The 14,186-nt window shown below is 39.2% G+C and overlaps 1 protein-coding gene and 1 pseudogene across 1 annotated transcript; both read left to right on the top strand.

Annotated features, from left to right (window-relative positions):
- Positions 1 to 303: 303 nt before the first annotated feature.
- On the top strand, positions 304 to 13,480 carry LOC117082359 (aldo-keto reductase family 1 member C4-like). The gene is made up of 6 exons (XM_033208999.1): positions 304 to 357; positions 753 to 912; positions 7,136 to 7,245; positions 7,510 to 7,675; positions 11,272 to 11,354; positions 13,257 to 13,480. Exons 2-6 carry the CDS (start codon positions 793 to 795, stop codon positions 13,297 to 13,299), a joined length of 522 nt encoding a protein of 173 aa, XP_033064890.1. The 5' UTR covers positions 304 to 357; positions 753 to 792; the 3' UTR covers positions 13,300 to 13,480.
- On the top strand, positions 1,146 to 2,499 carry LOC117082772 (annotated as a pseudogene).
- Positions 13,481 to 14,186: the final 706 nt, after the last annotated feature.

Raw genomic sequence — 14,186 nt, 5'->3', positions numbered from 1 at the left:
TTTCCCCAGAGGAAATTATAGGAGCAGATAAAAGCAACAAAAGTCAACTGTGAAACCCCATTAAAACCTGTAAAATGTTTATATATATAATGGAAGTAGGAGATTAAAGGAAGCCTGTCTCCTAAAGACATGCTTTAAAACTCCGTACGTGAGACACTTTGCCCACACCCCTTTCTGGAACATTGCAGCACCTGGTGGATTATCCTAAAATGTACATGGCAACAAGCCTATGGGTGGAGAAATTAAATTGTGACATTAAAATGACTGCTTCTACTTCAGCCAGGTGAGATGCTACTACCAACAGATGAAAATGGAAAAGTAATATTCGACACAGTGGATCTCTGTGCCATATGGGAGGTAAGTGCTAGGAGGACAGAGTACAGAAAAGGAAGACAAGAGGTAAACCTGTTTCCCAGCTTTCATGTGCAACCAATGGGATATGCACCACTGGAACTAGAAATTAAGGAGCTTGACAAAGGAAGTTTTCCTCAGTGGTAGGGAAGAACACATGACTGAAATAGAATAGTGGGAAATGAAGGAGATAAATTGGGGACAAGGAAGACAGGTATTCCTCCCCCTCCATGTGCATTTTTCTCTCCAGCTTCCTAAAGAGGATACCCAAATTCTTCTTGCTGTCACTATCCTTTTCTGTTATCTGTTGTAATTCTCTTGAGAATCACTGCTATTTTCATTGTCATATCTTAACAGTTGTTGCTTTAACAGTTCTGTCTTGCATTTATCATAATCTGCAGCCAACTGCACAAATAATTCCTCACAACCCCTTCCCAGGCCATGGAGAAGTGTAAGGATGCAGGATTGGCCAAGTCCATCGGGGTGTCAAACTTCAACCGCAGGCAGCTGGAGATGATCCTCAACAAGCCAGGACTCAAGTACAAGCCCGTCTGCAACCAGGTGAGGGCCCTCAGGCTCCTCTCCTTTCTCTTCTCAATACCCATCTTCCTGTCCTACTGCCTGGCTTCCATTTGTTTTGTTCCACTTACATTTGTGAAATACAAGATTCTAGAAAGCAAAGCCTCTGTCTAGACTCTCCTTGGAGAAGTCTTAGTGAAAAAGGTACAGAGCCCTTCATGCTGAATTCTGTATACTATTTTTGGAGGAGGTAAATTTCATCAAGGAGGACTGAAATGGTTAATCAGAGCTCAGGGAGTAGGTGCACTTATCTCTCAGGTTTGAAAAGACCACCAGAGAGTGGACTGGTAAAGATGATTTGGAGTATAATGTGTATAATTATAAAGGCCATAAAAACATGGGATGAGCAATAAATCAGGAGAGAGTGAGAATAAGAGAAGATAGGTACTGTGGGTTTAAATAAGGTTTAAATGTCTGAATGCTTTTTATTGGCATCTCTGTTTTCATAGTTCTTGAGCAGGTACTAAGAACTAACTGGAAACAGTGAAAGTCATCCAGGTTAGGGAGAGGAAGTTACCTGTTTATGAGAGCTGCTTGAGAGATAAGCTGAAAGGATGTGGCGTGCTACCCCCACCCTTGCCTCGTGTAGAAAAGCCTGCTAATGTTGCCTCATTTAGACCCAGACCCAAAACGGGAGTCTTATAGCTGGACCACCTAGGAAGAAAAGTTCTAAAGCACAAAAAAGAAAGCCTTTCATTTTGGAACACTTATTTGCAGCTGGAAATAGGGGAATGCACTAACTGACTGAACTACCATCCTGTCCATCCTGCCCTTCATTTTAGTCCTTCCACATTGTTATTTCATGTTTGGACTGTGCTGGAAGAACTGTTTTATACAGGCTGCTATTCAATAAATTTGTAAATACCATACCCACCAAAGGATTTAACACTGAAAAATTAAGGTAACCTTGGAAAATTCTAAAACAGTCACTTTTCACTCCCGAGATGTAGGTGGTCAAGAGAAATGAGGAACACTGTAGAAAGCCATATGCAAGATGCACAGATGGCATTGTGTTTGCTGTGGACTCTGTTGATGTTGAAAAATGGAAGAAGTCAAAATTGAACTTTATAAAATAGGGTATAAGAAAATAAAGATGTCCCTATACTTACAGGTGCTAAGAAACGAAGAAGTTGTCTCTCTCAGAAATTGAGAAATTGTTAGCAATGGTTGAACTGAGCTCATCAACTCCTTGGCATTGGTAGCCTACCTGTGCAATCATAGGACATGAAATAAAGGATTTGAGAAACTCCATGATGTGATAATGAAAAGAAAAATATTGCAGTAATATAAAAAGATGAATATGATACCTCTTCTATATATGTGGAATAGATTTTCTCTGGTCCGATTTTGACAAATGCAAGACTGTCTACAGCCTGGTTTTCCTGTATGCCCTCCTGCGTGCTATCAAAGCTTCATTTCATTGAACAATCAGATGCCCAACTCTGTGGCTTTGTGGAAGATGAGTAAATGCAGTGATGCTTCAAGTGGTCTCTTCTCCCTAGCCCACAAATATTTCAGTACTATCATTTTGGGAAGTCAAGCAAGTATACTAAATTAACCAGAACACAACTGTGGAAATCTGACCCAAAGTTGTTGAAATAAAACTTTAAAGAGTGAAAAAAAAGAGTTAACTACTTATGGAGATAACTAGTTGTGGTGGAAGAAATCAACACTGGGGAAAATTTAGCAGAACATTGAGCCGACCTTGTGACTGCCCACATCTTATTTTGATGCACCTCTTTGCTTTCTGTCATCAAATCAACTATTGAGAAGCATCTATTCTGCATATAGTTCTGTTCTCTAACTTACTCTTTTACTACTTAGAGTCAATGAGTACAGGTCTACAGTTGAAACATGTAGTATTTAAAATTTATGTATTTGGTAATATAATATAAAATCTTGATTTCCAATTAAAAAGTGAAGGAATTAATGTGGTTTTAATATTAGTTTTACTCAATTGTTTTATTATGACAATTTTCCAATTTGAGAGAAATTTGAAGGGATAATACAGGACATCTACATGTGACCATCTATATCCAAAATTGTTGACACTTTGCCAACCTGGCAAATATATAGGTATATATGAGTAGATCTGCATCAGTACATGTAGTATTTGTTGAATCTCTTCAAAATATATTCTAATGATCACAATTCACCTCTACAGACCTTTCAAAGCATGGCATAGGAATGAAGATATTCTCCCAGTAACAGTGCAATTATTATATGTAAGGAAATAACAATAATGCCCTCATATCATTGATTATCCAGTCAGTATTCGGATTTCCCATTGTTTGATTGAAATGTCTCTTATACCTCTATTTTAACCATAAATAGAAGATGAAAACATTTAAAGATACCATATAATAAGATTAAGTACCTGAAATTATACCAAATAAAAGATGTGTATGACCTCTACAGAGAGAATTATAAAATAATGAGAAATGTTAAAGAGTAAAGAAAAGATATATCATGAAAACAAAAAAGAATCCAGTTGTGACTTTCTGTTTGTTGGACTTTGATCAGTTAACTTGTTCCAAGTTTTTGAAAGGTAAGTTTCTGTAGATTGGCAGTTATACTTGGATGCTTCATATCATAGAAGTTAAACACTTTTGGTGAGAAACTGCCTCTACCTTGCTGTGTCCCTGAAATTATACCACAGGAGGCAGCATGAAATGGCAGATTGTCCCACAATTAGTGATGCTAATTTTGATCACTTGGTGAAACAAGTGGTAACCAGATCTAATTTCCAGAAGCACGTGTTCTCTCCTTTGCAATTACTAGTAATCTGCTGGGGGAAAATAATCAAAAGGGAAAGTTATATTCCACAGCAAATTTTCACATAATGATTGAGTATACATCAATGATGTTTTAAATGTTTGTATTGCATTATTATTGTATTTGTTCTTTCCTGGGGGCTTTAAAGTAATTACTTTCAATTTTAACTACAACTTTACTATTCTTTACATTTTATTATGAAAAAGTTTTTTTCACTAAGTCAAGAAAAAAACAATTACTCCTCTTGGATATGCTAAAAGCTTAACTCTTTCCCTTTAGTTATTCATGTCCTGGAAAAAAATGACTGTCATGATCACTGTATTAGTCCATTTTCATGCTACTGATAAAGACATATCCAAGACTGGGAAGAAAAAGAGGTTTAATGGACTTAAAGTTCCATATGGCTGGGGAGGTCTCACAATCATGGCAGAAGGCAAGGAGGAACAAGTCACATCTTACACAGATGGCGGCAGGCAAAGAAAGAACTTGTGCAGGAAATCTCCTCCTTATAAAACCATCAGATCCCATGAGACTTATTCACTATCTCAAGAACATCACGGGAAAGACCTGCCCCCATGATTTAATTATCTCCCACCAGGTCTCTCCCACAACACATGGGAATTATGGGAGCTACAAGATGAGATTTGGGTGGGGACACATAACTAAACCGTATCATGCCACCCCTAGCCCCTCCCAAATCTCATGTCCTCACAACTCAAAACCAATCATGCATTCCCAACAGTTTTCCAAAGTCTTAACTCATTTCACAGCATTAGATTGAAAGTCCACAGTCCAAAGTCTCATCTGAGACAAGGCAAGTCCCTTCCACCTATGAGCCTGTAAACTCAAAAGCAAGTTAGTTACTTCCAAGATACAATGGGAGTACAAGCATTGGGTAAATACAGCTGTTCCATGTGGGAGAAATTGGCGAAAATAAAAGGGCTACAGGACCCATGCAAGTCTGAAATCCAGCAGGGCAGTCAAATTTTAAAGCTTCCAAATGATCTCCTTTGACTCCATGTTTCACACCCAGGAGTCAATGGAACTCCATTTACATCCATGCTGATGTAAGAGGTGGTTCCTATGTTCTTGGGCAGCTCCACTCCTGCGGCTTTGCAGGGTACAGCCTCCCTTCTGGCTGCTTTCATGGGCTGGCATTGAGTGTCTGCAGCTTTTCCAGGTGCACAGTGCAAGCTGTCAGTGGATCTACCATTCTAGGGTCTGGAGGATGGTGGCCCTTTTCTCACAGCTCCATCAGGTGGTGCCCCAGCAGGGACTCTGTGTGGGGGCTCTGACCCCAGAGCACTGCCCTAGCAGAAGTTCACCATGAGAGCATGGGCCTAGTGGTAAAAACCTAGGTGGAGGTCCCCAAACCTCAGTTTTTCTTTTTGATATTAATTTTTTTTTTTTTTTGAGACAGAGTGCTGCTGTCACCCAGGCCCAGGCTGGAGTGCAATGGCAGGATCTCAGCTCACTGCAACCTCCACCTCCCAGGTTCAAGTGATTCTTCTGCCTCAGCCTCCTGAGTAGCTGGGATTACAGGCACATACCACCACGCCTGGCTAATTTTTGCATCTTTAGTAGAGATGGGGTTTCACCATCTTGGTCAGGCTGGTCTCAAACTCCTGACCTTGTGATCTGCCTGCCTCAGCCTCCCAGAATGCTGGGATTAAAGGCATGAGCCACCACGCCTGGCCCCATGCCTCAATTCTTAACTACTGTGCACCCATAGGCTCAACACCACATAGAAGCTGCCAAAGGCTTGGGACTTGCACCCTGTGCAGCCACAGCCTGAGCTATACCATTGGCCCCTTTTAGTCACAGCAGGAGTGATTGGAATGCAGGGCACCAAGTCCCTAGACTGCACACAGAATGGTGACCCTGGGCCCAGCCCATGAAACCATTTTTTCCTCCTAGGCCTCCACCTCTGGGCCTGCAATGAGAAGGGCTGCCACAAAGGTGTCTGACATGCCTTGGAGACATTTTCCCCATTGTCTTGGTGATTAACATTGCATAAGTAACATTGTTAGTTATGCAAATTTCTGCAGCTGGCTTGAATTTCTTCTCAGAAAATGGGTTTTAAATTTTTACTACATCACCAGACTGCAAATTTTCTGAACTTTTATGTTGTTTCCCTTTTAAAACTGGATGCTTTTAACAGCACCCAAGTCATTTCTTGAATGCTTTGCTTAGAAATTTCTTTGACCAGATATCCTAAATCATCTCTCTCAAATCCAAAGTTCCACAAGCCTCTAGGGCAGAGACAAAATACCACCAGCCTCTGCTACAACATAACAAGAGTCACCTTTGCTCCAGTTCCCAACAAGTTCCTCATCCCCATCTGAGACCACCTCAGCCTGGACCTTATTGTTCATATCACTATCAGCATTTTTGTCAAAGACATTCAACAAGTCTCTAGAAAGTTCCAAATCTTCTTACATTTTTCTATCTTCTCCTGAGCACTCCAAACTGTTACAACCTCTGCATGTTACCCAGTTCCAAAGTCACTTCCACATTTTCAGGTATCTTTCAGCAACGCCCCACTCTACTGGTATGAAGTTACCATATTGGTTCGTTTGCATGCTGCTGATAGAGACATACTCAAGAGTGGGGAGAAAAGGGGGGTTTAATGGACTTACAGCTTCACATGGCTGGGGACACCTCACAATCATGGCAGAAGGCAAAGAGGAGCAAGTCATATCTTACATGGATGGTAGCAGGCAAAGAGACAGCTTGTGTGGGGAAACCCATTTTTAAAATCAGACCTTGGGAGACTTATTCACTATCATGAGAACAACACAGAAAAGACCCACTCCCATGATTCAATTATCACTCCTGGGCCCCTTCCACAACATGTGGGAATTATGAGAGCTACAAAATGAGATTTGGGTGGGGAAAGAGCCAAAACATATCACCATTGGTGAAGGCAAATACTTTTGATCACTCTTTTAACCACTCAACACTATGAAGACATGGATTGTTTTCCTAGAATTTGTGATTCATTTTATTCATTATTGGTTTTTGATGCTCAAATCTACACAAATATTACTGAGATTCCTATAAAACTACTTTTTTCTTTTAAACCTGACCTCATAAGTCTTTAAAGAAATTCTTACATTCTGGCACCATTTGATGTTCAAAGTTCAGAATCTTAACCTATCCCAAGTCTGGAATTGGCCATGTGCAAATATAGTGGTCAAAGGTTGTTAGAAACTGACTCTGGTTCATAGAGTTGCTTATGCTCAGAAATCACATTTCTATGTATACTTTTAGGACAGCAATAGAAAATGTATTTTTATTAAAAAGATCATTACTTGACAGTAATAGTCTCAGTTCAAATTTAATGTTATACTTTATTCAGCTTATCTTAATCTTTATATTAACATATGTTTTGAATTATCTGATGCTTTTCTATCTTGATCATCTACAGGTGGAATGTCATCCTTACCTCAACCAGAGCAAACTGCTGGATTTCTGCAAGTCCAAAGACATTGTCCTGGTTGCCCATAGTGCTCTGGGAACCCAACGACATAAACTATGGTAATAAAAGCAACAGGAAGTTTGCCTAAAATGCCATTTTGATGAAAAATTTTAATTATAGCCTACTCAGTCTCCTGGAGTTCACTCTCAGTGAATCAGGGTATGGGGAGAATTTGCATTTCTGATGAGATCCCAGGTGATTCTATTGTTCAGGGGCCTCACTTGAGAGGCTCTGGTGCAGAATGAGCACCTTAGTCTGTTTAGGGAGCCTCCTACCAAACTGAATCCAGCCCAAGACTTCAGCATTTCTGACTTTCCTTCCAGGGTGGACCAGAACTCCCCAGCTCTTTTGGAGGACCCAGTTCTTTGCGCCTTAGCAAAGAAACACAAACGATCCCCAGCCCTGATTGCCCTGCGCTACCAGCTGCAGCGTGGGGTTGTGGTCCTGGCTAAGAGCTACAATGAGCAGCGGATCAGAGAAAATGTCCAGGTGAGGATTTGAGTGGGCGTCCGGGCTCCTGCATGATGTCCTTCACGTGTGTGCTTCTTGTAAGCTTCTCAGGACACCCTTGGACTAAGTCCATCTCCTGGGCATTTCCTATGCACAAATGCTTTGTGTGCATCATAACGGTTTTCTATTCTACTATAGGAGGGGCAGCATGGGTGGAGAGAATCAGGATGGGACCAAAACCAGGAATTTTGGCATAAAGTTGGCAACTTACTCTGTATCCCTCTGCTAGGGCCATCACCTTTTCTTCATTTTCTGAAATGAGTTGGGTTAGGTGTTCTCTAGTCTTCAAATCATTGCAGATTTTTTCTTCATGTCCTTGCTTATTCTGTATAAATTTCATGTATTTATTCTCTTAGAATTATTTTTTGAGTGCCTGTTGAAGTCTTTGGGTATTTTTATTAGGTTGCATGTCTTTTTCTATGTGTAGAAAAACATAATACTAAGTAAAATTATAAAAAAGAAAACCTCTCAAACATAGAGGTTTAATACAAAACCATTTATTTAACTGACAATTTCATGGTTTGTAATTTAACCTAAGCTCCACCTGAACTCAGTCTAGTCCTTCTGTTCCTGGCTGGGCTGTCTCACGTGTGTGCAGGGCAATGAGGCAGCTCTGCAGAATTAATCCAAAATTCGTATTCTGGATATTCTTTAGAGCTTCAGATGTATTGTTGAAATAGCCTCTCCCAAAATGTACCCGTGTTTTTATTCTCTTTATGGTGGTTTTAACAAAAGTTTCTATTCTTAATGTTGTCAAATTCTTTATGACATTGTCTTGTAGTTGCTAATATCGTGACTTTTCCTATATTGGAAACATGATAATACGTTACTATATTATGTAGTAAAATATTATATAGTAATAGAAAGTAATATACTATATATAGTCATAGAAAGTAATATACTATATTCTATTAATATCTTATAAAAGTATTAATGTACTTTTATAAATTGGGATCATTTGATTTTTAATGTGAAATCAGGGTGCAAATGTACATATAATTTTTCACTTGATAATAAAATGTACCACTAAGAATTATTGAAAAGTCCATATTTGCTCACCTATGTTGATTTTTCATCCTGTCATCAAGTGTCCATAAGTACTTCTGACATTTCCCTTCTTTCAGAGTTAACTTTCCTGTACTATCTAAATTATGTTACATAGCATTCTTAAGGCATTTGTGTATGTTTTCCTAGATTTATTCATAGAAAACTTATAATTTTAATAGTCTTTGGATAACTTGAGAATTTTCTAATCTATGCAAATATTCTAAGAATACAATGAATGCTTCTTACCTAGATTCATCAATTGTTAAATTGATGACTTTTATTCTCTTTTCCTTATACTCTGTATTAGAGTATTCCAATAAAATTTAGTAATTTAGCATTATGCTAGAAATTAGTGACATCTTTTGATATTTAAATTCTTTCCAATTTGAATACTGAGATCCTCTTCAAGCAACTACTTGTTTTCTTTGAGCATGATGTTGTTAGGATTTGGACAATTACTGTCTTGAATCTTATTGAAAACAATTTTCACATTATACCTGTTCATTGAAGATGGAAATCAGATGAATATATTTGGATTTCAGTATTTCTATATCTGATGTGAAACTGTACAACTCTACAAAGAGGATCTCAACAGATACTAGAGATGAAATCAAGTCAACCTTGTGTGTACATGACTGGTTCATGTACTTATAAGAATCTAGAGAAAAACTTTGAAACTTATGATTTAGATAGTTTGATGATGATACAGTTTGGATATTTGTCTCCTTCTAATCTCATTTTAAAATGCAAAAAAGGTTAGTTCGTGCCCTTTGTAGGGACATGGATGCAGCTGGAAACCATCATTCTCAGCAAACTATCACAAGAACAGAAAACCAAACACCACATGTTCTCACTCATAGGTGTGACTTGAACAATGAGATCACTTGGACACAGGAAGGGGAACATCACACACCGGGGCCTATTGTGGGGAGGGGGGAAGAGGGAGGGATAGCATTAGGAGATACACCTAATGTAAATGACGAGTTAATGGGTGCAGCACACCAATATGGCACATGTATACATATGTAACAAAACTGCACATTGTGCACATGTACCCTAGAACTTAAAAAAAAAAATGTTATCACCAATGATGGAAGTGGGATCTGGTGGGAGGTGTTTTTGTCATGGGGACAAATATAGAAATATAGAAATCCAACAATATCCATCTGTATTAGTCCGTTTTGTGCTGCTATAAAAAAAAATACTTGATGCTGGGCAATTTATACAGAAAAGAGCTATATTTGGCTCACAATTTACAGGCTGTACAAAAAGCATAGCACCAGATTCTGGAGAGGCTTCAGGAAGCTTTAAATTCCAACATTAGGTCATTCCTTTGCTCCCATACCTGATCATAGGCTGTTAGAAGCAGTCACACTATCTCTTGAATGTCTTCCTGCTTAGAGATTTCTTCCACCAGATACCCTTAAATCATCACTAAGTTCAGACTTCCACAAAGTCCTGGAATGGACACAATGCAGCCAAGTTCTTTCCTAGGGGATAACAAGGGTGATCTTTGTTCCAGTTTTTAATAAGTTTCTGATTTTGGTCTTAGACCTCATTAGCCTAGACTTCATTGCCCATATTTTTATCAGCATTTTGGTCAGAATCATTTAACCAATGCCTAACAAGTTCCAAACTATGCCTTATCTTCCCATTTTCTTCTGAACCCTCCCAACACTTCCAAACTGTGCTAATTACCCAGTTCTAAAGCCACTACCACATTTTCAGACATTTTTAGCAATGTCCCACTCCTGGTAACAATTTTCCATATTAGTCCATGTGCACTGCTATAAAGAAATACCTGAGGCCAGATAAAATATGCCAGAAGGTGGTTTATTTGGCTCACCATTTTGCAGAGTGTACAAAAATCATGGCACCATTTTGGTTTTGGTGAGGCCTCGGGAAGCATTTACTCATGGAAGAAGGTGACAGAGGAAGAAGCATATCAAATAGCAAGAGATGAAGAGGAAATAAAGAAAATGTCAGGCTCCTTTTTAAACCCGATTTCATATAACCTAATGCAGTGAACACTCATTACCATGGGGAGGGCACCCAGCCATTCATGAAGGATGCCCCCATGGCACAAACACCTCCCACCAGGACCCACTTCCATCATGGCTGAATCATGTTTTTAACATGAGATTAGGAGGGGACAAATATCCAAACTGTATCACCACCAAACTCTCTAAATTATAAGTTTCAAAATGTTCCCTCTAGATTCTTCTAAATCTTCTAAGTACATGAACCAATCATGCGCACACCAGGTCAACTTCATTCCATCTCCAGTTTCTGTTGAGATCTTCTTTGTCTGCAGTTTTGTGCAGTTTCAATATATAATATCTAGGAATGGATTTATATTTTACCTGATATTCTTTAATCACTTGAGAGTTTAGAGATGATCTTTCATAACTTTTCGAAACTTATCAAATATTTTACATATTGCCTCTACACCCTGCTCTGATAAACTTGGCTATTCCAAGTTGACAATTATGCAATCTACCAATAAAAATTTTCTACTTCTTTGATAGGTTTTTGAATTCCAGTTGACTTCAGAGGATATGAAAGTTCTAGATGGCCTAAATAGAAATTTTCGATATGTTGTCATGGATTTGTAAGTAACTTTGGAAAATGGGTTGCCAAGTTTATTTTTAGAGGAGGAATGTCAGATGGGTGTTAAAAGTGAACTCAATACCAGGGAGACAGGCCAACGTGAGTCAGAGGTGAGACAGGAACTCTGGAACTCTCCTTCTGGATTCACTCCAGAGCTCTGTTCTCTGACAGGGTGAGCAGGCCCAGGGTCAGCATGGGTCAACCTGTGCCTCTGCTCTCCTGACTCCCTGAAAATTTCCAGAGCAGCCAATATTATTGCTGAATCTGCACCTTTCATGTTGGCCTAGCATTTCTGCTATGCCCTAGTGGACAAATTGGATATTGCCCACATGGCTTGATTACATGTTTTTCCAAATCCGTACTTACAGCTTTTTCTTCCAAATCTGCTCAGTTCCTTATCAGATAAACATTTCCAACAACATTGGTGTCCATGCCAGAAATTCATCTCTTCCATGTGGAATTGCTCACTAGATCTTGTCAATTCAGTATCTTTACCCATTTCAAATTTCTTTCTTCCTTCTCTTTAGACCTTTGCTCATGACCCAAACACTGCATTTTGCCTCCAGAAAGTTTGCCCTTAGTGGGTGTTAGAACCCTTGGCTTTGATGTTTTTTGCAATATGGAAAACTAAATGCAGACTATAAAGAAGCTTTAGAGAAGAGAGATTAAAAGTCAAGGGAAGAGCCAGGCTCAGTGGCTCATGCCTGTAATCCCAACACTCTGGGAGGCAAAGGCAGGTGGATCACTTGAGGTCAGAAGTTTCAGACCAGCCTGGCCAAAATGGAGAAACCCTGTCTCTACTAAAAATACAAAAGTTAGCCATACGTGGTGGCATATACCTGTAAATCCAGCTACTCAGGAGGCTGAGGCAGGAGAATCCCTTGAACCTGGGAGGCAGAGGTTGCGGTGAGCCGAAATTGTGCCACTGCACTCCAGCCTGGGCAACAGAGCAAGATTCCATCATTAAAAAAAAGAAAAAATTAAGGGAAGAGTTGGAAAGTCCCATCTTTGGGGATAATATACAGCTGACAAAAGATCTTACTCTTTCTACATGCTCCAAGGTTCTAGGATTCACAGAAAGGCACTCACGTGATGAGGGAAAAACAAGTTATGTCACTGCTTGCAGTGGAGATGTTAACAGGTAATAGACAGGAGATAATGTATTAAAAAGGATAAACACAGCAGCACGTCGTAAAAACTCAACGTTTTAAAATATTGTTTACATTTTTATCAGTTTAGAGGAAAATAGTAAAACAGGAAATCATGAAAAGGAAATGAAGAGTGGCAAACATCAGTAATTCTCACCAATTATTCAATATTAATCATTTATTCATTCTATTTTGTGTTATTTCCACCTAAAGATTGCCCTTAGCATATTGTAGAGTTTTGGATATGGAGCCCCATATCACATATGACAGTTTACATGCCTGAATCAAAGAAACTATTTTCCATATGGTAAGCAGCTAGTCAGTAATGAATACTTTAAGGGATATGTGATTGCTACCAAGAACATTTAACCCTCAAAACTTAGTGATGAACATATAGCTGGCTTATTTCTATTCAAAACAATGCAGGATGAGTTGCTCCTTTCATTGAGAATTTGAAATAGAAAAGGTCAGAATCTCTCTTTCCTCTATTGAAAGATATGGAAGACTATGTTTGAACAACTGACCCTGTGTAGTTTGTGTGATAAATTCCAGGCAAGGGAATATAAGTTGAAAATGATCTTATTTTGGGGGGGGGGGAAAAAACACATTATAAAGTCATGTTCATGAAAGACAGATTCTACAAATTGAAAATAAACTTAACATTCACACTAATGGCAGCGTCATAGAAAACACTTTGCTACCAGCTTTTTAATAGTCATTTCATCTATATTATGTACTATCATTTCTCTTTTCAGTCTTGTGGACCACCCTGATTATCCATTTTCAGATGAATATTAGCATAGAGGGTGTTGCACGACATCTAGCAGAAGGCCCTGTGTGTGGATGGTGATGCAGAGGATGTCTCTATGCTGGTGGACACACAGCCTCTGGTTAAATCCCTCCTGCTTGGCGACTCTAGTTAGCTAGATACATCCATAGTCCAGAAAGCAAAGAAAATAAATTTTATCTTGAAGTAATTGAATGTTTTCCTTAAAGGTTCTTTCCTTACTCCTTTCTACACACTTGTGTGTTTCTTTTCCTTCTACTTCATTAGGGCCAAAAATTGATTTGCCTATAAGTTTGGGGCAGAGTGGATATTTTATAGACATTTTTGAGGTGAGAGTGGGTGGAGTTTGCAGCCCCTAGAGGAGGAGCAAGTGACCAGTATTTATCAGTTAGTCTGTCTTTAGCTCTTTCAGAAAGAAGAAAACACACAGCATAGAACCTGAACACGAGCCATATTGACAGGATGACCAACAATCTATGGCCTCCCTCCAGCATCGCAAATTGGAGCTCCAGCAACCTAGGGATGCAGCATCCCTGTGGGGTCATGGTTAGGGAGGTGGGAGGGCACCCATCCAGGATAAATAATTAGAAGTCAGATATGGGAGAGGTTAGAAGAAGAGAGTTGAGTAGGACTCTGCTTGGAAAATACAAACACATGCTCTTTTGTCAGTTACATCTTGCGCATAAAAGGAAACTTCCCACATTGTTTCAAGGCTGAGAGCCAGGCCTTGACCGCCTGTGTGCCCAGTATCAGCAGTGGCCTTGCTGGGCTGTGGTGGAGCAGGACATCAAAGACACCATTGACTGGTCACATTCTCCTGAATATCAGCTCCATATAGAGCAAATATTAGGACCTAAAAATATACTATTAATTTGTTCTACTCAGTCTTTTGAAATGT

The sequence above is a fragment of the Trachypithecus francoisi genome, unplaced genomic scaffold (genome assembly GCF_009764315.1).
Source record: "Trachypithecus francoisi isolate TF-2019V2 unplaced genomic scaffold, Tfra_2.0 Lachesis_group9, whole genome shotgun sequence".
Classification (NCBI taxonomy): Eukaryota; Metazoa; Chordata; class Mammalia; order Primates; family Cercopithecidae; genus Trachypithecus; species Trachypithecus francoisi.
The sequence above is the reverse complement of the archived record's forward strand: the minus strand, read 5'-3'. Positions and strand labels throughout refer to the sequence as shown.